The sequence below is a fragment of the Maylandia zebra genome, linkage group LG14, assembly GCF_041146795.1.
Source record: "Maylandia zebra isolate NMK-2024a linkage group LG14, Mzebra_GT3a, whole genome shotgun sequence".
Classification (NCBI taxonomy): domain Eukaryota; kingdom Metazoa; phylum Chordata; class Actinopteri; order Cichliformes; family Cichlidae; genus Maylandia; species Maylandia zebra.
Window position 1 is genome coordinate 8,016,767 of NC_135180.1, and position 23,027 is coordinate 8,039,793.

The 23,027-nt window shown below is 41.5% G+C and overlaps 1 protein-coding gene across 5 annotated transcripts in view; it reads left to right on the forward strand.

The window, feature by feature from the left end:
- Nucleotides 1-23,027, forward strand: part of LOC101469014 (SPRY domain-containing SOCS box protein 4) — a 65,138-nt gene that overhangs the window by 25,042 nt on the left and 17,069 nt on the right. For 2 of the 5 annotated variants that reach the window (XM_023153236.2, XM_024804816.2), the window contains exons 2-3: nt 8,399-8,512; nt 21,665-22,533. In XM_023153236.2, coding sequence (XP_023009004.1) covers nt 21,825-22,533 — 709 coding nt within the window. In that variant the 5' untranslated portion in view covers nt 8,399-8,512; nt 21,665-21,824. Of the gene's footprint in view, nt 1-8,398; nt 8,513-12,446; nt 12,617-21,664; nt 22,534-23,027 lie in introns of those variants that run through there. The other 3 variants (XM_004562810.4, XM_012922322.4, XM_004562813.6) reach the window with 2 other exon arrangements.

A 23,027-nucleotide genomic window follows, 5' to 3' on the forward strand; every position in this document is an offset into this window, starting at 1 on the left:
GGCAGCTGCATGTCCGAATTAGGTAGAAAGCCTTCACCTTTGAGTATTCTTGATGGGAGGCGGTTATGGTCACCAGTGGCCTCATCATCAGATTGGTCACTGTCACAGTCTGTGTCATGTGCGTGCATTTCTGACTCAGGCACAACTGTGATGTCCGCCACAGTTTCAGAGTCCTGCAGCATGGCCAGGATCTCTGCTACGGTGTACCTAAGGAAAGGACAACATACATGTTAGCTAGCAAGCGAATTTTAGCTAGCAAGAAAATGATGTATGGTAATGTATAAAAATCCTATATACAGAGGCCTTGAATACCTGTGAATTTATTTAGCTAGGAATTATTCTAAAAGGACTAAAATGAGCCATTGTACATCATTCTACAATTTTAAATAAGTAAATTAGGAGCAATCCTGCAGACAGTGTTTTCCTTTAGTTAGCGACATGCTATGTGCCCACTGGCAACTTTTGTTGCCACTCACAGAAATAAGCCCATGAACAAAAAAATATTTATCCTAGGTACAATTTTTTTGGGGAGGGTTACTCTAGAGACTTGAATGATTAAATAATTATAAATATGTTTGGGGGGAAAGTCATAAGAAATTTATGAAAATTACCTCTTTCCAGGATGATTTGCATCCGCCATGTCTTCAGCCAGAAAGAGCGGGAAGCAGATGATGTCATGCGATAGGAAGCACTTGGAAACGATTTTTTAAAAATCAAAACCTTTGTCTAAGTTGTCTACTAGCATATAAGTGGAAAAAGTTGCATTAGTACCTTTGAGATTTTTTATTGTGAGTCGAAAATGACAGTGATAAACTTTGGCAACAATTGTTGCCAGTGGGGCAAAACGGGTTAACTTGACCTCCAATCTGAAACCATTATTGACCACAGAATGATTCATCTTCTGTGAGGCATCCAAAACCCTGAGACCTGGAAAGAACAATATCCAAGAGTCCATATGCCATCACCGAACATTGGACAGGATGTTGAAGCCGTGGTCCCTTCTGACCTCTATGTAGCTCTCCCATCGCTGTGTGTGTGTGTGTCTGTGTGTGTGTGTGTGTGCGCCTGCCTGCCTGCCTGCCTGCCTGTCTGTCTGTCTGTCTGTCACGGAGCATATTGGCACCTTGACTCCAGATTGAAAAGTGGTTTTGATGGCGTTTTCAAGAAAAGTCTTTTGTGCCTAATTTCCAGTAACACAGATTTGAAAATATAAATGTGCATCATCTTAAACCTTCAGATAGGGCGGGCTGCTCCTTCACTGGTTATGCTATGGCGATGAATGCTTGTGTGTTACTGATATCACCTTGACTTGAGTTTCCACACCAGCTCGCTGCCTGTCACTGGAGCTGTGTGGAGGCAGAGTGGGAGGAAACAGTTGGCGACGAGTGAGGGGCATTGGAAAGCGGCTACCGTGTAAGCTCTGTGAGCCGTCCTGCTGTTTGGTCAGACTACACACTGTCGGGGCCCGGATCAGTTAGATGTGCTTGCTTTTCTTGAGGGCTGACAGTAGAAGAGGGGCACTCTGTTGCCACCGTGCTAAATCCATCATTTTTTTTCCCCTCTCCTATAAGTGCAGTTTAGCTGAAAAAGACACAACGCTAGAGTTGCCATGGTAATATCATCCTCAGTGCTGACAGTATTTTAGGTAAATGTCTGAGAAATGATCTTAAGTGTTTGCATCAATTCGTCTACAGTTAAGCAGTCACAAAGAATACATACAAAGTAAGATGTGTACTTGGGCAGGTTTTCTAATGAGCTCAGTAGCTTAGACTTCATAGGAGGGGGTATCGCTCTTTTTCACATGTAATGCTTAAGAGGGCATCTGTAATTCATGCACGTGTATAATTGGTGAAAGGCTTGAATCTGGACTCAGATGACCGTAAGTGACAACATTTACATGCACAAGCTAAGGCCTCTATAAGGAACTGCACATTTCTCAGACAGTTTTTTCTTAAATGAATAAAAGCCCTCAAATACTTATTGGAAAGAATTACTGCTCTGTTCTAGCTGTGCTCATAAGGGTTGAGGAGCCAGCATATTGAGGACTTGACAAGTGGAATAAGATGAGAGAAACCTTTTGTTAGTCCCACATGTGGGAAGTTTGTTTGTGTCACAGTAGAAAGTGAACAGTGCAAAGCTGCAGTGTGCATGACCATGGGGAGGAATGTTGTGCTAAAGCCACAGCAGTGCACCTCCCTGCCAGTCAGACATCCTCCGAGCTGCACTGATTCAGTAATACAGCTCACATTCATGACATTTAGGAGTCTGTAAAAGTTAAAATTTATCTTGAATTTTTTGGCTCCTCCCCTTTGTGAGTGTGGACGCTTCATCTCTTTGCTCTTGAATGCTTTGCTTCTTATATTGATTTTTATGCTGATTTTTTCCCTTTTTTCCGTGTGAGCTTACCTGCGATAACTTCTGGACTCATCGAGACGACCCCTCCTAACTACAGTTTTATCAGTGAGGTCAGGGCGAGCAGGAGAGGAGGAGGGGTTGCTGTCTTATTTAATGAATCATTTCAATGTAAGCAGCTATCTCCTGGAAGTTTTCAGTCTTTTGAATATGTGGCTTTACAGCTGAAGGCCCCATCCAAAGTTGTGTTTCTTAATGTTTACAGGCCTCCCAAATACTGCACAGACTTTTGTAATGACCTCAGTGAACTGCTGTCTGTGATCTGTGTTGATTTTGACTGTGTAATTATTGCTGGGGATTTTAACATTCATGTGGACAACCCTCAGGACAAAGGGACTAAAGACCTGAGTAACACTCTGGGCAACTTTGGGCTGACTCAGCATGTAACAGAGGCCACACATGATAGAGGACACACTCTTGACCTACTGATCTCCAAAGGCCTGAGCATTTCAAAGGTTACTGTGTCTGATGTGGGCCTGTCTGATCATTACTGTGTTTTCTTTGAAAGTAAAATCTCAGCCCACACAAATATATCAACAACAGTGATCACAAAACGGTGTATAACTGAACACAGTAGTGCAATTTTTAACCAGGTCTTCCCATTAACACCTGACCTGTCCAGAGGGTCAGTCAATGAGCTCGTCAATAGCTTCAATGCTAACATGTTAAATGTAATGGACACTATTGCTCCCATTAAGGTGAAGGTTATCTCTGGAAGGAAAAAGTCTCCATGGAGAAACTCCACACTGGTGAAAAATGAAAAAAGAGAGTGTAGGAAAGCTGAGCGCAGATGGAGAAAAACAAACCTCCAGGTTCATTATGACATTTATAAAGAGAAACTTCACAATTATAATTTACAACTGAGGAATGCAAGGAGGTCCTACTTCTCTGACATCATCACTAAAAACAGCCATAATGCTCGGGTCTTATTTTCTACAGTTGACAGGCTAACAAACCCCCCTGTGTCAGTGGCAGCTGAACTTCATTCGACCATGGCCTGCAATGACTTTGCCAAATTCTTCACTGAAAAAATCCAAAAAATTAGACAAGCAATTGGTACATCAACAGCAGATCCAGGATATGTACTGTGTCCACCAAAAAACTGTTTAAACACCATGAAACGGTTTCAACCTATTAACAGCAAAGACCAGGGGCCTGTTCTTCGTACCTCGCTAAGTAGGTTAGCTGGATTAGATTGTTGACGATTTCGCGTGATCTTGGATCGTTCGGTTCCCCGAAGCTCATCCGGGACTTGCTGTCATAGCAACAGAGCCGTAAGCGTAAACCTGCTCGGGAGCAGGTTTACTTTATGTAAACAGGATTAGATCGCGGCCACTCAGGTATGTCCGCTTCATTTATACGAAAGCAACAGCGATATTCCACCACTGTTTCACCATAAATAAATAACATCAATGTAACTAAAGATAATGCAGTACTTGATCCTTGTATTGATGTCACACAGATACATACAGGTCATTTCCTAAAAAAGGGAAATGTACTATTAATCATTCTATTACATGTATGTGATTATTACAGATGTAATTCATATTTCAGAGTAGTAATTGTAAATCACTCCGTGTAATCAAGATGGGAGACCACGGCTATAAAAGCGAAGGTGGATTTGGGAAGTCTGTCGCAGCCGTGTCCTGTCCGTTTACGCGAGCCACCCATTGCGGAAGGTGCAAGATTGATAAGGAGAGTCCTCAGAATCCAGCGTATATTGCGGGACAGACAGGATCCTTTAGCTCAGCGCGACAGTGTGCTCATTGAGAGATATCGATATCCCCGTGAGGGTATTATTTACTTAACCAACTTGTTGACGAGGGGGTGCAGGACCACCACCTGTCTTTTTTTGCTCTGCCCTTTTCTTGGTTGCTGTTATAAACAAACTAACAGACTATTACAGGGTCTCTTTCCAAGAGACGAAAAGCAATATAAGTGATAAATATTACCATTCTGTAGAATATTCTTATATTCCACTTTTACTTGTTCCCATGTTCTAGTGGGTCCTGTTGTGGCTCTAATGTGAAAGGGGATATAATATAACAATATGATATAATGTAATATAATATTGGATAATATAGTGTAATATAATAAATCTATAAATAAATAATAAAGTGACTGAATAGTGGTATTGTAAAGCGCTTTGGGTGCCTTGAAAAGCGCTATATAAACCCACTCCATTATTATTTCTATTATTAAATTACTTACGAGTTTAATTTGTCAGCAACTTTCTGCCAGCCCTCTCTCCTTGCTTTTGCAGCCTTTGCAGTGTTCCCTTGCGTTTTAATTAAACTCTGAAACTCCTGAAATCCCTCAATCAAGAGTTCTTGCTCTGCTGCCGGAAAATACCGAGCGCGCCCCTTCGACATTTTCGCCGACCAATCAAAGGGTTGCCGATTAATGTTTCTACTATCGATGCGTAGCCCCTTTTACGACACTCAGTGATGTCACATTACTGCGTCCAGCTGTACTAATCGTCAACAACAAGTGTGTTCGGGGAACCGGATTAGCGAGCTCACGGTTAGCGCGATGGTTTGGTCTTGGATGTGTCATTTGATCTTGGATGTAGTGAGCGACGTACGAAGAACGGGCCCCAGGAGGACATCTTAGGTCAACTGAACTCCTCCTCCTGCTGTTTAGATGTCCTGCCAACAAGTTTTTTCAAAAAGGTCTCAAAGACTTTAGAGTCAGACCTGTTGCAGATCGTCAACTTTTCTTTATTATCAGGTGTGTTTCCAGAATCACTAAAAACTGCTGTAATCAAACCTATACTGAAAAAGGACAATCTTGACAAGACACAAATGAACAACTACAGGCCGATCTCAAATCTCCCGTTTTTAAGTAAGATCATTGAAAAAGCAGTTTCTCAACAGCTCAGTTACTTCTTAAAACAGAATAATTGCTACGATGCCTTCCAGTCAGGTTTTAGACAGAACCACAGCACTGAAACCGCTCTGACCAAAGTGTTTAATGACATATGTCTGAACACAGACAGTGGAAAAATGTCAGTCCTAGTTTTACTGGATCTCAGTGCAGCATTTGATACAGTTGACCACAACATATTACTCAAACGACTGGAGAACTGGACAGGTCTTTCAGGAACTGTACTAAACTGGTTCAAAACATGCGTAGAAAACAGGAAATACTTTGTATCAATAGGTAACTTCACATCTGAGCAGACAAGTATCACATGTGGAGTTCCCCAAGGTTCCATCTTGGGACCCCTTCTGTTTAACATCTACATGCTCCCACTGGCACAGATTATAAACAACAACAAAATAAACTATCACAGCTATGCAGATGACACACAAATATATATCACAATGTCACCAGGAGACCGAGGCCCTGTACAGGCTCTTGGTAAATGCATTGAGGAAATCAATGACTGGTTGTGCCACAATTTTCTCCAGCTAAACAAAAACAAAACTGAGGTAATAGTCTTTGGCGCCAAAGAAAAACGATTACAGGTCACCAGAGAACTTCAATCTATACATCTAAAAACCACAAACCAGGCGAGAAATTTGGGTGTAGTGATGGATGCAGACCTAAACTTAGAAAAACACATTAAGACAATAACAAAGTCAGCTTACTGTCACCTCAAGAATATATCAAGGATAAAAGATCTGATGTCTCAACAGGACCTGGAAAAACTAGTCCATGCATTCATCTTTAGTAGGCTTGATTACTGTAACAGCATCTTTACAGGTCTACCTAAAAAATCAGTCAGACAACTACAGCTCATTCAGCACTCTGCTGCTCGAGTCCTCACTAAGACCAAAAAAGTGGACCACATCAGTCCAGCTCTGAGGTCCTTACACTGGCTGCCTGTCCGTCAGAGGATAGACTTTAAAGTTCTGATGCTGGCCTATAAAGCTCTGAATGGTTTAGGACCAAAATACATCAATGACCTCCTGACCCAGTATGAACCATCCAGATCCCTCAGGTCATCTGGATCCGGTCTTTTATCAGTTCCCAGAGTCAGAACCAGACACGGAGAAGCTGCATTCAGCTTTTATGCTCATATCTGGAACAAACTTCCAGAAAGCCTCAGATCAGCTGAAACACTCAGTTTATTTAAATCCAGGTTGAAGACTCACCTGTTCTCAGCTGCATTTGAATAAAGCACCAAATCCACACTTTAAGCTTAAATTTCAAAACTTACATTTAACTACTGATTTTATCTACTGTTCTGATTTTATCTGTTTTGATTTTATATACTGTTGTTTGTTTGTTTGTTAATTAGTTAGTTAGTTTATTTGCTTGTTTTAATCAATTTTAAATCATGCTTTTTATTTGTTCTTGTTTCTAATGTCTCTGTAAAGCACTTTGAATCACCTTGTTGTTGAATTGTGCTATACAAATAAACTTGCCTTGCCTTGCCTTGAAGAAATATTTAGGAAGTTTTCATTGGACATGGCCAAGGTTGTGCTTTGTCGCAGTTTTTTGTCGATACATTTTTACTGGGCAGAGAGTGTCAGGTTTCTGCTGGCTTAGTTGACCTCAAGCATTAAATGGGGTGATTGGCAGGAGAGTGTGATGTGACTGGGATGAGAATTGGTACCACAGAAACATCGTTGTCAGCAGGAAAATGGTGCACTGACTGCTCTGATCTGCCTCGAGTGAAGGAGTTCAAGCACCTCTGGGTCTTGTTTATGAGTGGTGGAGAGTAGATGGATCAGCAGAGCACAGTGGATGTGTACTGGTCTATTGAGGCGAAGAGGGAGCCGAGTGTGTAAGTTCCTCCATTCACCCATGGCAACGAGGTGTGAGTAGTGACTGGAAAAAGATCAAGGATACAAGCAGAAATGAGCTTCTTCCAAAGGTTGTCTCGGCTCACCCTTGACGATGGGGTGAGGATGTCAACATTGTAGAGCTGCTGCTCCTCTGTATATAAAAGGATTTTCTGAGTAGGATGCGTCGAAGATGTTTTGAGCAATGAGGCACGTGCAGGACGTGCTGGGGAATTTACAACTTCTGTCCCCACTACCAAGATCTAATGTGTAAGACTGAAAATAGTCTGATTTCAGTCTGTAGAATGAGAAGTCATCCCACTTTTCTTTTGTCGAATGTCATGAACAAAATATTTTTGTGCCTTTTTGTGGACAAACCATAAGCCATTTTATACACTGATTAATAAAACTGAAGTTGTGTACCTTCCCTGTCACTGTTGCCGTTTCTTCCCGGTGCCTAACAAAGGCACGGGTTCTATTTTCTTCCTCATTAAACATTTGCCATTTCGAACATCTCAGATTCTGCTTTGTTTACATCAGCGTCTAGCTTGCAGTCCTCCTCTTCAATGTCTTTGCTGGCGCATTGCTGCGTCTCTTGGCACATTCTGGCCCCTGTTGATCACTCAAATAGTGTGAAACCATTGGCAAGAATGCATATTACGTCACCCGTGTACACAGGCCCGCACATGGCATGCAAAACGCCAGAGACCCACTCATAAAGAAATGGCTCCATTGCACTGCCAGAGAACTGGTGTATCCACAGGATACTTTTAAAACACCATCCCCTTTGCTTTTTTTTTTTTTTTTTTTTTTTTTGTTTTTTGTTTGAAGATGCACAGTCTTAAAATTTGATGAACATTAAGATTGCACAGGCTCATAAATATTCATCAGACCAGAACCCCTTTCCTCTTCCTTTCTTATCTCTTTGTCACCGTCCTCTTATTTCCGATCCCTTCATGTTGGCCTGAATTTGAGCTGGACCCAAACAAACGGCCTTTCTCATGAGATCATCCAGCAGCACTTTAGTGATCCTTGAATGTATAATGCAAAACGCTGCCTGCCTGTTGCCTCTAATTGTCCTTTTGAGTGTTTAATGTTTGAGCTCATTAACATGATCTGCCATCTATTGTTTATCATATTAATAGCACCATTTCCTCGGCTACAGTAAAGGGACTGTTAATTAGTGACCACAAAGACAACATTTAGTTCTGTACATCACACTAATCCAACCTTAACCTGTTTTATCTCAACAGGAAATAACAAAGACTTCATTGTGTGACCCTCACTCCCACCACCCCACACTGTTCCCTTTTGACCTGGCAGAGATGCATTTTTGTCAAGGAGTTTGCACTCAGATGGATTAAGAGGTTAGTTTCCAATCTCACATTCAACCCTAATCTTCCTTCATTAAAGGCTGCGTTTTGTCTATTCAAAGCAAGTCAAAGCCGTGCATTGTGTTTATTATTGGCAGCTAGGGGAAAAAGTCTTTCCTGTCAGCAAAGACTGAATACACGGTGACTCCATCGGCACAGGGAGCCTTTGTCATTATCAAACAAAGGCATATCACTTGCTAGAAAGCGGCTGATTGTTGCTGACGTGAAGACAGACATATTTCAGTGATCTTCGTCCCAAACCAGAGCCCAGCGGTGGAAACCTAATCAGCCTGGTTTGGACTTACCTGTAGGAACTGGAAAACTGAGCTGCGGTGGCTGCTGATAAATTTTTCAACAGCTCCTAACCCAAAAGCAGCTGATATGCACTACCGTCTCAGAATTTTGGTTAGGGTTACATTCTGTGGAAGGCTACGTCACCGGCTCAATTGTTGAGCACACTTGAGTGTGATGGAGGCGCACCGTATGAAGTTACAGAGGATTAGATTACTTGAAAGGTGTATCACAGATCTGGCCTGTCTTTACAATATTTATATTAATTCTCTGAAGTACATCACACTTGCAAGGAAGTTACTGTCTAGATCAAGGAATAGTTAAGGTGGTTGGGAGATTTAGACTTGGTCATGACACTGAAACCAAAGGTTTGCCTTAACATATATTGCAGATTCCATTGGCCGATTTACAGAATCAAAATTCAGATTGTAGATTGTAGCAGTATTGAAATACTGTGTATATAAAAGATTTATGCAGAGATGATGGAAACGGGCACATCTAAAGTGCTGATACTGGTTGAGATTGGGCAAAACTGAAATAAAGATCTGGTAACAACGTGACTATTCTAAAAGCACATTCAAGCCAAAGCTTAGTTACTTTTTACTGGGAGTTGGCACCACTTGTGGAATGAGGTGATCCACTTTAAAAGAAGAAGAAACCCCTGTTGTTGTTGTGGGTTGTTGTTGTGTTTTTTTTTTTTTTTTTTTTTTTTTTTTTTTTTTTTTGGTGTGGTTTTAATCATGACCGTTTAGATGGCTCCTTGGGAAAAACAGATGTAAAATTACTTTTATCATCCTTTAGTTTTTGTATTATTCATCAAATATATATTTTAGGTTTATTTCAGAAACTACTGTCTGTGTTGCTATTCAGCTCCTGAATGACTCTCCACTACAACTGCAATTTCCTCATCAGGACACAGTATTTTAAAGTGAACTTGGTGACTTGAACTACCCTGTCATTCTCCCTCCTTTATACATTAATTGACTGGGGTACTTACAGTAGATCCCTTTATCAAGCCAGCCAGAATAGTCCCAGACCTTGTTTGGTGTAGTTGATGTCGAGTGTTAAATAATAGCCAGTAATTTCTCTGGCTTTATTTTGCGCAACTTGTAATGTGTGCACAACCTATTTCCGAGCCGTGTTAAAAGGGCAGTCTGCATGAGCAGGGTTTACGCATGTATGAAAGCATGAGAGTGATACTGCCAGATTTCCAGTCTGATTCCACAGATATGTGCAGTTCTGTGTTTTGCTTATTAAAGTGTTAAATAGTCAGTATCCAATGAGATCTGAACTTAAAACATCAAGATGACCATAATCGCGTGTGTGTGTGTGTGTGTGTGTGTGTGTGCACAAACAAAGACCTAGTCTCTCAAAGAGGGTTTGCTTTGGCTCCTGCTTCCAACACGTGGTTGCCATCAGATTCTTTTCCTGAGTAAACAGACACCGGGAGACAGCAAACTGATAGTTGTCTTCGGCTGGTGGCTGCACCTCTGTGTGATGGGCAGGAAAACATTTGGACAAATGGGCCTATTATTGACCACTCCACTATCTTGGCCAACAGGAAGCTTTGATCTGTATCTTATAAAGTCCTCCATCTCTTCCTTTGAGGAAGAAAGGCAATAGATTTGGGGAAAATTTGTAATGCTGATTTTGGATCCGTAAACACCAGTGTTCTTTTGTTTTGCTTACCCACTTCACCCTTGCTCATTTATTTCCACTTATTCATTAACCTCACTTGTCTTATTTCAGTTTCACTGCAGTTTCCCCCAATCCGTGTGTCTGCCCCTGTCAGTTCATTATGTTTGTAATTGATTGACGTGTTCACTCCTTCCATAATAATTTGCACCCTTAAATCAAAATGGGATGTTGACAGAGTTGTGGCCCACCCTCATGGTGTCTACATGAACCATCAACCTCTTGCTGCACTCTTATGCATATAAAAGGACGTGCTATAACAAGGTAGTTCCACGGCAAGCACTGGCAGCCTTAAGTGTGGATGTTGTTGAATATGTTATGAATGTGGTGAGTGTGCAATTTTTTTTTTTTTTTTTTTTTTTTTTTTTTTTTTCTCCTTGTGGTATTGTGTTAATGTATGCAGAATTCAGCAGAAGACTAAAAGCAGGCAGTGAGGAATGCCTGTTTGGAAGGGGGGGGATAAGTGAGAGGAGGGCTTTCTTGTCTCTCAGGGGAGAAAGATGAGAGGAAGAGAGGCATGGTGAAGAGGTAGAGAGCGGGGGATGGTGTCAGAACCTAGCAGACGAGAGAAGATGAGGAAAGACATGGTAAATATCTAAACACCGCATTGAAGTGTAGGTTTGACTTATAGGCTTGAGCTCTTATAAAACCACATCATAAAAGGCTGGGAAAAACTGTTTGTGCTGACTTTAAGGGCAGGTGTTATACTGATTTCCAGTCGCATATTTAAATTTTTGAACTCTGCAAGTGAATGGTCATTATTTATCTACTGGGAACCGTCGCTTCATCTACGGTCTGAATTGTTTCTGCTACCTTTAAGCCAACTTTCTTCTGATTGGCTTCAGCTCAAAAAACAGAAGGTTTGAATAGCAGGTGGGTGGCGCTTCTGCACTCGGTTACAGGTATCTGCTCTCATAGATACAAAGAAGTTTGGTAAAAACATTTAAAACACTTTCAACCTCACCTGACAGTCAGCACATGCCTCCAGTAGTTTCTATTTGATGATTTCTTCAGTACTTGTCGCAACATGACCCTGAAATCTGTATTTTTATGTAGTGACGGGACGACTGACTGTTCTCATCATGATGAATAGCAAATGTCAGAGATGCGTAAGCCCCAGGTTCTAAAGTAAATGCTAGTATTGGCATTCGGTATTGTGCAATAGTGTTAGTGGGATGTATAAAGACTGTACATACAAGTGTGAATGTACTATGAATCTAACTGAGGCAAGGTTTGTTTACTTTCAGCTTGGACCAAGTGACAATACATGGTTACGTTGTAAAATATAGCGAATTTTAAAAATAAAAAATTTAAAAAAGACTCCACATGGAGACGACAATCGTTGAAATGTGAGTTTGTTGAGATTTCAGCAATCACTTTCTCTGAGCTTTCACACAGTCTGCTTGATGTTAGTAGTTGCTGTTGTTGTTGTCAGTTGAATCGAACTCACTGCTGGATTCCTGGAAGTCACTCCTTGGCACTTGATCTAGTAGACGCTGCAGTGTGCATGTTATGTCTCGAAATGTTATCTAGTGTGTACAAGTTTTTATAGTCTAACATTCACAACTTTATTGTCTAGACACGAGTGCAATATTTCAATAAAATGTCTAAACAAAAGCTGGGCAGCAAAGCTGAATTCAGTGGAAATGAACTGGTAATCAGCAAATGCAGGATCACGGTGTGTATGTGCACGCCCACATTTCTTTCCGCCATCCTTTCTTCTACTTGGGGGGGGGGGTTCTTTCAAACTGCTCAGGAAAGACGTTGAGCGTGCTCCACACTAAGCCCCACACTTCCCCCTCCCTCTCTCTGTCTTCCCTCCTCCCTCAAGCAGCTGTTTTCCTGTCTTGGCCTGGGAACTGGAGCCAAGCTGTTTTTTCCCTATCCTTGCCTCACAAGCAGGAACTCGCAGACTTACCGAAATACACACACATACTCTTCTTGTCCGTCTCTGCCCTGTCCCACACTCGTCTGGCTGTTGACTGTGTGCTGACCTCATTTTGGACTAGAGACTGAGGAGCAGCTATTCCCACTCTTCTGCTTGGCTGCTGTGATTGCGTGTTCACATTGCAGTGTGAGAGCCGCCTGACTGTTGGTAGAAATGCTTTCATGGTAAGATGTCTCTTCCTGTAATCACAGGCTACTTCTGTCTTTTGACCTCTTATTTGTGCCTCCTTCAGTCTCTGACTCAAGTGACTCTCTGTTGGTAAGGCTGCTGTGTGGCTCATCCAGTACTCAGTTTCTAAAAGTCTTCTTGACTGTGCTGCATTGATTTCAGGCTGTCAGCATTTTGCAAAAGTTTCAGTCAATGAAATAAAACGGTGAAGTTCTCGCATGACTTAAACTCACTTTTTTTTGGTTTGTCCGTATAAAAATAAAGCGGTCATATTCCCTTTTTTTTCATTGACTGACACAAGGAGGTGTAGCTAGGCCTCATCGCTGATAATTCAAGTCACTAAAGTGGACACTGCGACTGTTATACTAAACAATATTATAACCTATTGTTATAATATTGTGTTATTGTTTTCTATTGGAGCATTTTTTTAAGCCTCCACGGAGTTGGTGCTTCAGTTTTAGTTTCCGAGAGTGTTATTTGGCACAAATTAGCATTTATCTTTGTGTGTTCATGAATGACTTCACCTGAAAATACCCCCTGTATTGTGAAGCCTCAGTGCTGATGCTATGACTGGTTCTATATTGGTATTTGAAGCCACAAGGAACTGTTTTGGATGAGAGGCTGCCCAGAACTGTTTGAATGATCCTTACATCACAGCAAGCCAAGATCATTGTCTGTTAAGTGGGATCTAGCAGGTGGTAATTTGCCACTAACACTTTGGCAGAGGATTGAGTAAAGGAATGTTAAACCAAGATAATAACTGAATACATTTGTAACAACAGGACTGAGGTTTGTTAAGAATGTAAGTTTTAAAAGAAAATGTAAAATATTTAAGCTGTCCCATGCTTAGATTAATCATTCTCATAAGGACTGGGTGGCTGTGCTTAACTCTGTCAGTTACACTTTTATCCAAATGTTATTTGTACAACAGTAGCAATACTTGTCGAGTACCAGTGAACCAAATATTGAAAATATTTAAATACAGGGCACTGTCTGATGCTCTTGCCATGTCATCTGTCATGTCCTATTGTAACCAAACACATTGTTTGAATTCATTTCAAACATTAGAAGAAACTCTCAGACTGTGTGTGCCATTTTTTTTATTTTTATTTTTATTTTTTTATTTTTTTTGTCTAGCCCCCGACATGCCGTCTTGCGTCATCTACCTGTATCACAGCAACAAACGAGCACCAGCATTTCATGGTCCAAAAATCCTCGAGAGGAGGCGATTGTAAAGAATGTTTCATGTTGAGGCCATGTGGGTAAGGGGGGGTAGGTGTGGTTATGTGTGGGTGGCTTATTTAGTCTTCAGCAATAGTCTTAAAAGGACATTCAAAGCTCTTCTTTGGATGTTGGCTGCTTTTTGTTCCGTTTTATCTCACTGATGCCACACTGCTCTATTTATGCTGCAGTCTGGGCTCTGAGGAGGCCAATCCATGACTGATGGTGTTCCACTGTGTCCTTTCCCTATCACTGCATTGGGAATGTGTTTGGGATGATTGTCATGGTGAAAAATAAAGCCATATCAATCAAATACTTTCCAGACAGTGTTGCACAGTGGATGAGAATCTGACGATACTTGTCTGTGTTCATAATTCCATCAATTTTGACTCGACCCCAACACCAGTGGCTAAAATGCAGTCTCAAGCCTTGATGGAGACTAAACTGTGTTTTACAGATGGCTCGTACCGCTCTCCTGACCACCTCTCTACATGCTGTTGATGATTTGAACCACAAATTTCAAATTTGATTAATCACTCCATTGGAACTGTTGCTACCTCAACCTTTTCTCCCTGTTTTCCGTCCTTAAGGAAAGGAAAATCTGAACAGCCACTCTTCCACTGAGGCCGTTTTTGATGAGGCTTCAGTGAACAGTAAACAGATCAACTGAATAACATGTATCTCTCAGTTCTTGTGTCAGGTCTTTCGATGGGTTATACTATACTATAAACACAGCAGTTTAAACCCCCCAAATTTGATTGTGTTCATCTGGACATAGCGTTTTCAGTGGGAGAAGCAGTTAACTCGTCTCATGAACTTCTGCCTGTGATTTCTAGTTGTTAATTTGAAATATAACATCGGTTTTAAAGTTATAGATATCAGTGATTCTTTCAGAATGGTTCTAAATTCTAAAATTCGAGGCGTTTCGAGTTCCAGAAACATTTTCCAAGTCAAGCTTTTCAGTAAGAGTTAGCATCAGCAAACTGTCCTTTTCCTTATGTGTTCATCCATATGACAGATACTGTGATGACAGACACAAATCATTGTCCAAGTGAGAGGGAGACTGTTCATGTGTGTTTAGACCCTTGTCATGATTGCCCACAGTTCATGTTCTAAAGCCAGTGTGCAGATAACTGCGTTGGTGGATTTGCATTTTTCAACTTCAAAGTCCCTGCAATACTACAGTGCATTAATGTGCCCTTAAGCGCATATGCATGAGTCTGTGTCTGTGCATTGGGTGGGGGTTGCTTGCGTTAATACTAGCTTGTGTATCTTTGATATGCTAACAGTGGTTGTCACGCTATCAGCGCCCTTCTCCATGCCACTGCCTCGCTTGCGTGAGATAAGAAGTTTGTGCCATGGTTTACAGTCCAGCTACATTTTAAGTAATTCCAGCTCCTTCTCACATCCAGTCTTCTGTGTGCTCAGAGCTGATGAAAATCACTGAGGTGGTGTTGAGGGTTGTTTTTTGCTGCTGAAGAATGATTCCACTAAACTAAACACTCTCAATCTGAAGAAGTTCAGGAAAGGACACTACATCTCCTTCCTTCATACTCACACTTTCTCTTATCGGGCCTCTCACATTACTCACCTGCTCCATTGGTGCTTCTCATCAGTTCTCTTGTCTCTTCTTTCCATTACGTTCCAACTCTTTTTCCCACCGCGGTGCTCTTCACTAACCCTCTTCACATCCAGCTTTTTCCTCACCCTTTAACTTTTTTGATAGTTTGCTTCTGCCTTGTCCTCTTCGTCTTTGATGTACAGTGAAAGGCACAGGCTGTTTTTTAGGTTTGTTTGAGCCGTACCCATTTTATTTATTTATTATTATTTTTTCCTGGATCAAGAGCTGAAACACTTTTAAACAAAATTATATTTGACATAGTTCTCAAAATTATCACGGCATTAGACATAGTCTTATTTTTGCTTCTCCATCAGAATTTTTCTTCTTTCATTCAGTGTGCTCGATTGCACTATATTGGTGTTAGTCAATGTGGATTGCCCGTGTGTGGGGCTGACAGCACGAGTATTTACTTGTACTCAGGTCTTTTTAAAACTGCTCATACTTTTACTGCAGATTTCTCATTGTGTAAAACAAAGTATTCATGTTTGCATTCGTTGGTCATTTCTGCCACCATGTTGTTGTTGTTGTTGTTGTTGTTGTTGTTGTTGTTGTTGTTGTTGTTGTTGTTTTTTTTGTTTGTTTTTTAAATATATATGTTGGTTGGTACGTTGGTTTTATGTTTCAGTAACAAAAGCTGCTTTTTTGGACACTGGAAAAACTTTCTTTCACTACAGTTGAGCTCACGGTCTCAGTACTGTGGGTGAAATGCTTGAACTTACAAAGAGTGTGACGGAGTTGTGGATAATATGAAGGATCAAAGCAAAACATTTGAATTGAGGATGGTGTTTTGTTTTTTTTGTTTTTTTTTAAAGTAGTTGAGTTACTTGATGAATCGTTGCAGCCCCGTATTAAATAGACTCCTCATTTGTCTGGAACTGGTTCCATGTGGCATATTTGGTAGTTGCAAGCAATGTTCCCTCTAAGCTGCGCACGTGTGCAATTGTGCACTGCTGGCACAGTCTCTGCGCACAGAAAATCTGCATTGCGCACAAAAAAAAAATCTAACCTGAATTGAAATTAAAATTAATACTTTAACAATTCTGTTTTGCAGTGTTAGTCAGTGACTGGCTGCTCCCGTATGGGATTAGAACGATCCCACCTTATCCCATAGTCCAGCCAATAATGCGATTCACATTCGTATACGCAGCCAATCAACGTCGTTGACAGGCTATGACAGCGTCCTTATGTGCCGACACCGGTGTTTTAGCTAGCAAAGCGGCTGATGTGGAGTGAAACCACGATAATGATAACATGTACAACCATTGGAGATATGAACAGGACAGACGGAACAATTGACGGAAAAAGTGTGGACTTTATACCAGTTTTTAAATTGCGTTGATAGGCCACGTAAAACCAGAGTTGTCATTAAAACAATATGCAATGTTTGGTTTCCTTCCTGAACACCATCGTTGTTTATATTTACTGTGGGAAGAAACGGTAAAAACGGCGTTTTATAAGAAAAAAGGCTCGAAAGCACTCTCCGCCTGGGAGCAAGAACAAAACCAAAAACACCCCCACCCTTTCCTATTGGTCGAAAAAAGTACCATGTCGACCAATCAAAAAATGACATGGCAACGTGGCATTTAGTTGTTTAGAAACGGGGGGAAGTTTTAGGAGTGACGGCGGTGTTTTGAGATGTGAGAGATTTGAGACGTTTAGCGCAAATCTTATGTAGTTGGTGTGTAGTGTAGTCAATAGATTTGTTGTGTGTGTGTGTGTGTGTGTGTCAGAACAATGAGGCGACTGCTGAATATTACAGGAGTGATACATCTCCTGTTGTCAGGCCTGCAGGTATCAGGCTGTTGTTCTCCTTTATCTCATAGTGGACAGATTATTTTTTGGAGTGGCACAAATAATTTGTGTGGCATCAAATTTGATGCAGAACAGCTGATTGTTCTGTAAATAGTTTGAAATGTTTATTTAAAAAACGCCTTTGCTGCATTTAAAAAAAAAAAAAAAAAAAAAAAAAAAAAAAAAAAAAGCTGCAAAAAACATTGTTTGCCAAACTGAGTTACTTTTTTTGAGGAGTAACTATATAATTATTTACCCAACATTGGTCATTACATACTATATTTTGCAGACAGAGTTACAGGACTCTCTCACAGACCACAGACTCATAATACAAGTCAGAGCTTTATAAAAAAGAAAAAGAAAGTTGTTTTTGAAATTGGAGTTCAAGTTATTTTTACTTCCAATAGTGTTAACATAGTACACAGGCCAATGGCTAGATTTTTACATTTTCATTGTAAATGGGCTAAAGCAGTTTAAAAGTAGTCTAACATAAATGTAAATGCTGTAATTTGATTATTTTAATAAACCATGTAACTTGGTTGGATTCGATGCCGGCGTGACCACAGTGCACACGTCTGATGTCGCTCACAGTGGTCCATGGGATCGCTCAGGGAGTTTGTGTGTTCGCTCAGACACGTGAAAAATTAGAGGGAACATTGGTTGCAAGTAATTAATATGGAAATGGGGAGCTTGTCTCTCTTCATGGATTGTAGTCATAATGGAGGTTCTGCAAATGAAACTGTCATTAAATGTGCATGTGGAGAGTGTTGTCGGAGCGGCTGCTTATTCATCACTGACATTTTTCTTGGATCTCATGTCTCCTTTTACTTCTGCAATTCATGTTTACTTTGTGATATTTAGACTAACATGAAACGAGCGAAAAAATTTGAGAATTTTCCTTTTTTTTTCCTGGGATCCGATGTATAGCTTGGCAATTTGATTTTCCATCATTTCATCATTATGCCTTTGTTATCAGTTGTAAGTCACTCCTTTCCTATACTGGCATGCTTTTGTGCTTCCCTAACAGCCCAAACTTACATGGTTTATTTCAGAATGAAGGAGGAAAGAGCTTTTGGTCTACAAGATATATATTTTTAAATGAATATGGTCCAAATCAGCTCACAATTAATCTCTTCCTGAAAGGGACACTAAACAACCCCAACCTCCTACCAATACATAAAAGTAAGCATTTTCATTGTTTGGATCTCAAAATGAAAGGTTTTAATTTATCAGTACTACTGTTTCACTCAATTTCAACAGATAACATTCTTCTGTTTTACTACAGAGATTAGAACACACATTGACAAATTGGAATCTAAATACCAAATGTAAATGAAGAGTATTCCTAACACACAAGTTAATTTTGGAGTTCCACAGGGTTTAGTGTTAGGACAAATGCCTTTTATAGTGTAAGTCCTTTCCTTAATCGGTGGTCTTAGAAAACACTGCATACGCTTTCATTGCTATCCACAAATCCAGATGATACAAATCAACTAGTCAAACTACAGGCATGGATGACCTCCGATTTCCTGCTTCTAAGCTGACGTTTTTGTACTCGGCTGTTTTTGTTTTGTTTTTTTTTTAAACCAGATATTTACTTGAGATGGCATTACTCTGGTCTCCAGTGATGCTGTGAGGAATCTTTAAGTCATTGTTGACCAGGATATGTCTTTCAGGTTCGAGCCCCGGCTTGGACAGTCTCAGTCGTTGTGTCCTTGGGCAAGACACTTCACCAGTTGCCTACTGGTGGTGGTCAGAGGACCCGGTGGTGCCAGTGTTTGGCAGCCTCGCCTCTGTCAGTGCTCCCCAGGGCATCTGTGGCTACAATGTAGCTTGCCATCGTGTGTGTGTGTGTGTGTGTGTGTGTGTGTGTGTGTGTCTCTGAATGTAGTGTAAAGCGCTTTTGGGGTCCTTGGGGACTAAGTAAAGCGCTATACAAATACAGGCCATTTACTACTTCAGTGGCTCCCTGTTAAATTCATAATTCCTCTCGTGACATGCAATATTTTAAATGAGGCCCCATCATATTGTAAAGACTTTACTTTTCCTTATCCTAACAAAGTACTTCCTGGTGTATTTAAAAGTCGAGTGGGAGGCAGAGCCTTCAGTTTTCAGGCTTCTGAAAGCTTTCTGTGGAACCAGCTCCCAGTTTGGATTCAGGAGACAGACATACTCTACTTTTAAGATCAGGCTTAAAACTGAGAATAGGGAAAAAATGAGACTGAGTTGTTCAAAATCAAAAGATTAGCAAATTAGTTTCATTTGTTGACTATTACTTTGAAAGGATTTAAGCTGTTTGCGTGGGTTCTCTCCGGGTACTCCGGCTTCCTCCCACTGTCCAAAGACATGCACTTAGTGGGGATAGGTTAATTGGTTAATCCAAATTGCCCATAGGTGTGAATGTGCGAGTGAATGTGAGTGCAAATGGTTGTCTGTCTCTGTGTGTTGGCCCTGCGACAGACTGGCGACCTGTCCAGGGTGTACCCCGCCTCTCGCCCTATGACAGCTGGGATAGGCTCCAGCGCCCCCCCGCGACCCTGAACAGGATAAGCGGACGCGAATGGATGGATGGATGGATGGATTTAAGCTGCATTTAACTGTGTTAAAAGTTTCATGATCTCTTCATCTGTTTTACTCACATCTATGACTGTCTCCCTTGGTGGGTCACTACTAGTTATTATTCTGTACTTTCCCTGGAAGAACCCTGCAGAGTTGTTTCCTCAGAAACTCTAGGGGAGTGTGAAAAACACTGTGGAGGGATTGCGCACGGAGTAATGCCAGTGCAAAATATTTAGAACAGCTAAGTCATTCGAGGGAAACTCTGCACCTGTGTTTAGAAGTAGCTTCAGGCTTTCAGTTTGCTTGCTGGGAAAGCTCAGCATGCTACGTTCTCTTACAGGCTTATAAAATATGAATTGCGTCACAATTGTGTGCTTTGTGAAGGAGGAATTGGCTAAAAGCAAATGCATCCTGCGTGATTTCACAGGAAGTCAGCAGCAAATTTAAGCAATTCGGCTCTCCTTCTCTGTTAAAGCTGAGTTCTTAAATGATTCTTCACAGATTGTTTGATCAAAAATGTTGTAGGTGCTTTTGAGTGTGTCATGTGTTTTACTTTCTAAAGTTATTTTTTTCCCTCCCCAAATATGTAGTAGATGGGTCAGTCCATGAACCAGATGTCGTCTTCTCAGCTTTTTGGATAATAGTGTAAAGGCAGACAAGTCACATGTTTAGACTGCTGCAAACTCGGTACATGGTGTACAAATGACTGCCAAGGTATCAAGTGGCAAATAAACAGTTCCACATGGTGTAACTTAAATGTCACTCAAATGTCAAATCACTTTCATTACCAAAGTAACTTTTGATATTGAGGTTTTGCAGACATGGGCCGCTATGACGCTAACTTGTATCCCACTATGGATGTGTGACAACTTAAGATCCAGAGAATAAGGCCCCAGGTTTACAGAGAGGATGGTGGCCATCTGCCAACCACTAGTCATGAGGGGGGGAAAAAAATCAGTTGTGTGTGGCAGAAGGGTGATGGCAGAAAATAAGGCCTCGGTCATGCAGGCCAAGACACCACTCAGTGACCCCTGGTTAACCACCTGTCACTTGGGGAAAAATGTGTATACCTCCAGTAGCCTCCTTGTGCATGTATGCTTTGGTTGCCAGTGTATTGTGGTTGTAGTTTAAATGTAAGTGACCGACTACTAACAGTCTACTAGCACTGTTGAGTTGTAGTGAAACTGAAGTGACAAAAATTGGAAATAGATGCAACCGTCAAAGTAAAAGCTGTGTATCAGAGCTGCAGCTTACCTTTAGGGTGAACCTTCCCAATTTTACTGTTTGCACTTTTTAATGTTTTACCTCTGCCCAACTAATAGACAGTGACTGTTTGCAGGTCAACATAATATACTATAGACAGTGACTGTTTGCAGGTCAACATAATATACTATAGCCAACCCTGGCAGTCTGCTAGCAAACAAAGCAATCACTAGGATGTTTTCGGTGCAGCACTTTGCCAGTAATGTCAGCAGCACTTTGCCTTGCAGCCTTGATGACCAGCACATGACCTTTTTTTTTTTTTTTTTTTTTAAATTAATTAATTTTTTTATACATGGTTGAAGTTCTGGTTTGGCTCGCGTACATGCACAGAATCTGCATAAGAGAACAACAAGCACTGGCAGCTACAGTCCATAGCAGTGCAGCTGGTTTCTGACTGGGATGAGGAACTCTCTTTAAAGGCAGCTGAATGAAGTACCTGACAGTGGATGAACTAACTGGCTGCACCAATCAGATGTACACTGTTAAAGTAGCTTTATACAAAATAGTCCAAGAATAAAAATAAGGAGCTGAAAATGAATGTGTCATGGGTAACTCTTTTAAATTAATTTTGTGTTTTCTTACATTTCAGGAGTGTTGTTTCCCCTGGTTGAAGACGGTACTTTCCAACCAGACTCTGCATTACCATTGCGCCCATGAGGTAACGTCAGGACTTACCGGCCCCTCATTATCACCCTTGGTCCATCCATTTCCCTCCCCTCTGACCCTTCCTTCCTTGCACCTTCCCAACCATGGGCCAAAAGATCTCTGGAACCATTAAGTCAGTCGACGTACGTGGAGAGCCATCATACAGGCCTGTTCGACGTGAACTGCGGGGCCCAGATTTCTGTCGGCCACCTAGGCTGGACTTGTTGCTGGACATGCCCCCTGCAAGCCCAGAGACTCAGCTTCAGCACGCCTGGAACCCTGACGACCGATCACTCAATGTCTTTGTTAAGGAGGATGACAAGCTGACGTTCCACAGACACCCTGTAGCACAAAGCACAGACTGTATCCGAGGTAAGGTGGGATATACAAGGGGCCTCCATGTATGGAGGATTCACTGGCCAGCCAGACAGAGAGGCACCCACGCTGTTGTGGGAGTGGCCTCTGCTGAAGCGCCTCTACACTCGGTGGGCTACACAGCCTTGGTGGGCTCAGACTCGGAGTCCTGGGGCTGGGACTTGGGTCGGAACAGACTCTACCATGATGGGAAGAACCGGCCTGTTTCCACATCAGCACCCACATATCCCTCTTTCCTGGAGCCAGATGAATCGTTTGTGCTTCCGGACTGTCTGACAGTGATACTAGACATGGATGAAGGCACACTGAGCTTCATGGTAGATGGACAGTACTTAGGAGTGGCTTTCAGGGGGCTGAAGGGCAAGAGACTCTATCCTATCGTCAGCGCTGTGTGGGGGCACTGTGAAGTGTCGATTCGTTACGTTAACGGACTAGATCGTAAGTACAACACTGTGTTTTCTGCACTTTAATCTTTGAAATTATTTTTCTGACAAGCTGGCACAAAAGGTTCTGTTCAGTAGGGCTGGGCCATATCATACCGTTCACGGTAATACCGGTATAATGTTGGGCAACGATAAGAAAATGCCATAGAATATGGGTAAAACGCACATGCACAGTGCCTTTGTTTTCATATGCACATGGCGGAAAAAACGTGGCAGCGACAGAGAATGAAAAAGGCGAAAGCGGATCGTTGAATGAAACCGATGAACCAGAATTGGTTTGTAAAAATGCTGCAACTTCAGTGATGTGGAACTGGTTTAGCTTTCGTCCGTCAGATACACAACAAAGCACTATTTTTGGTAGAGCATGCTAGCGGGCCGTCGTTATTACCTTGTTTTTTGGAAAATGCGGAACACTTAAAATCAATCCTTTGATTTTTCTGAAAGTCGACAGTGCCCCTTATAATCCCGTGTGCCTTATGTATGAATTCT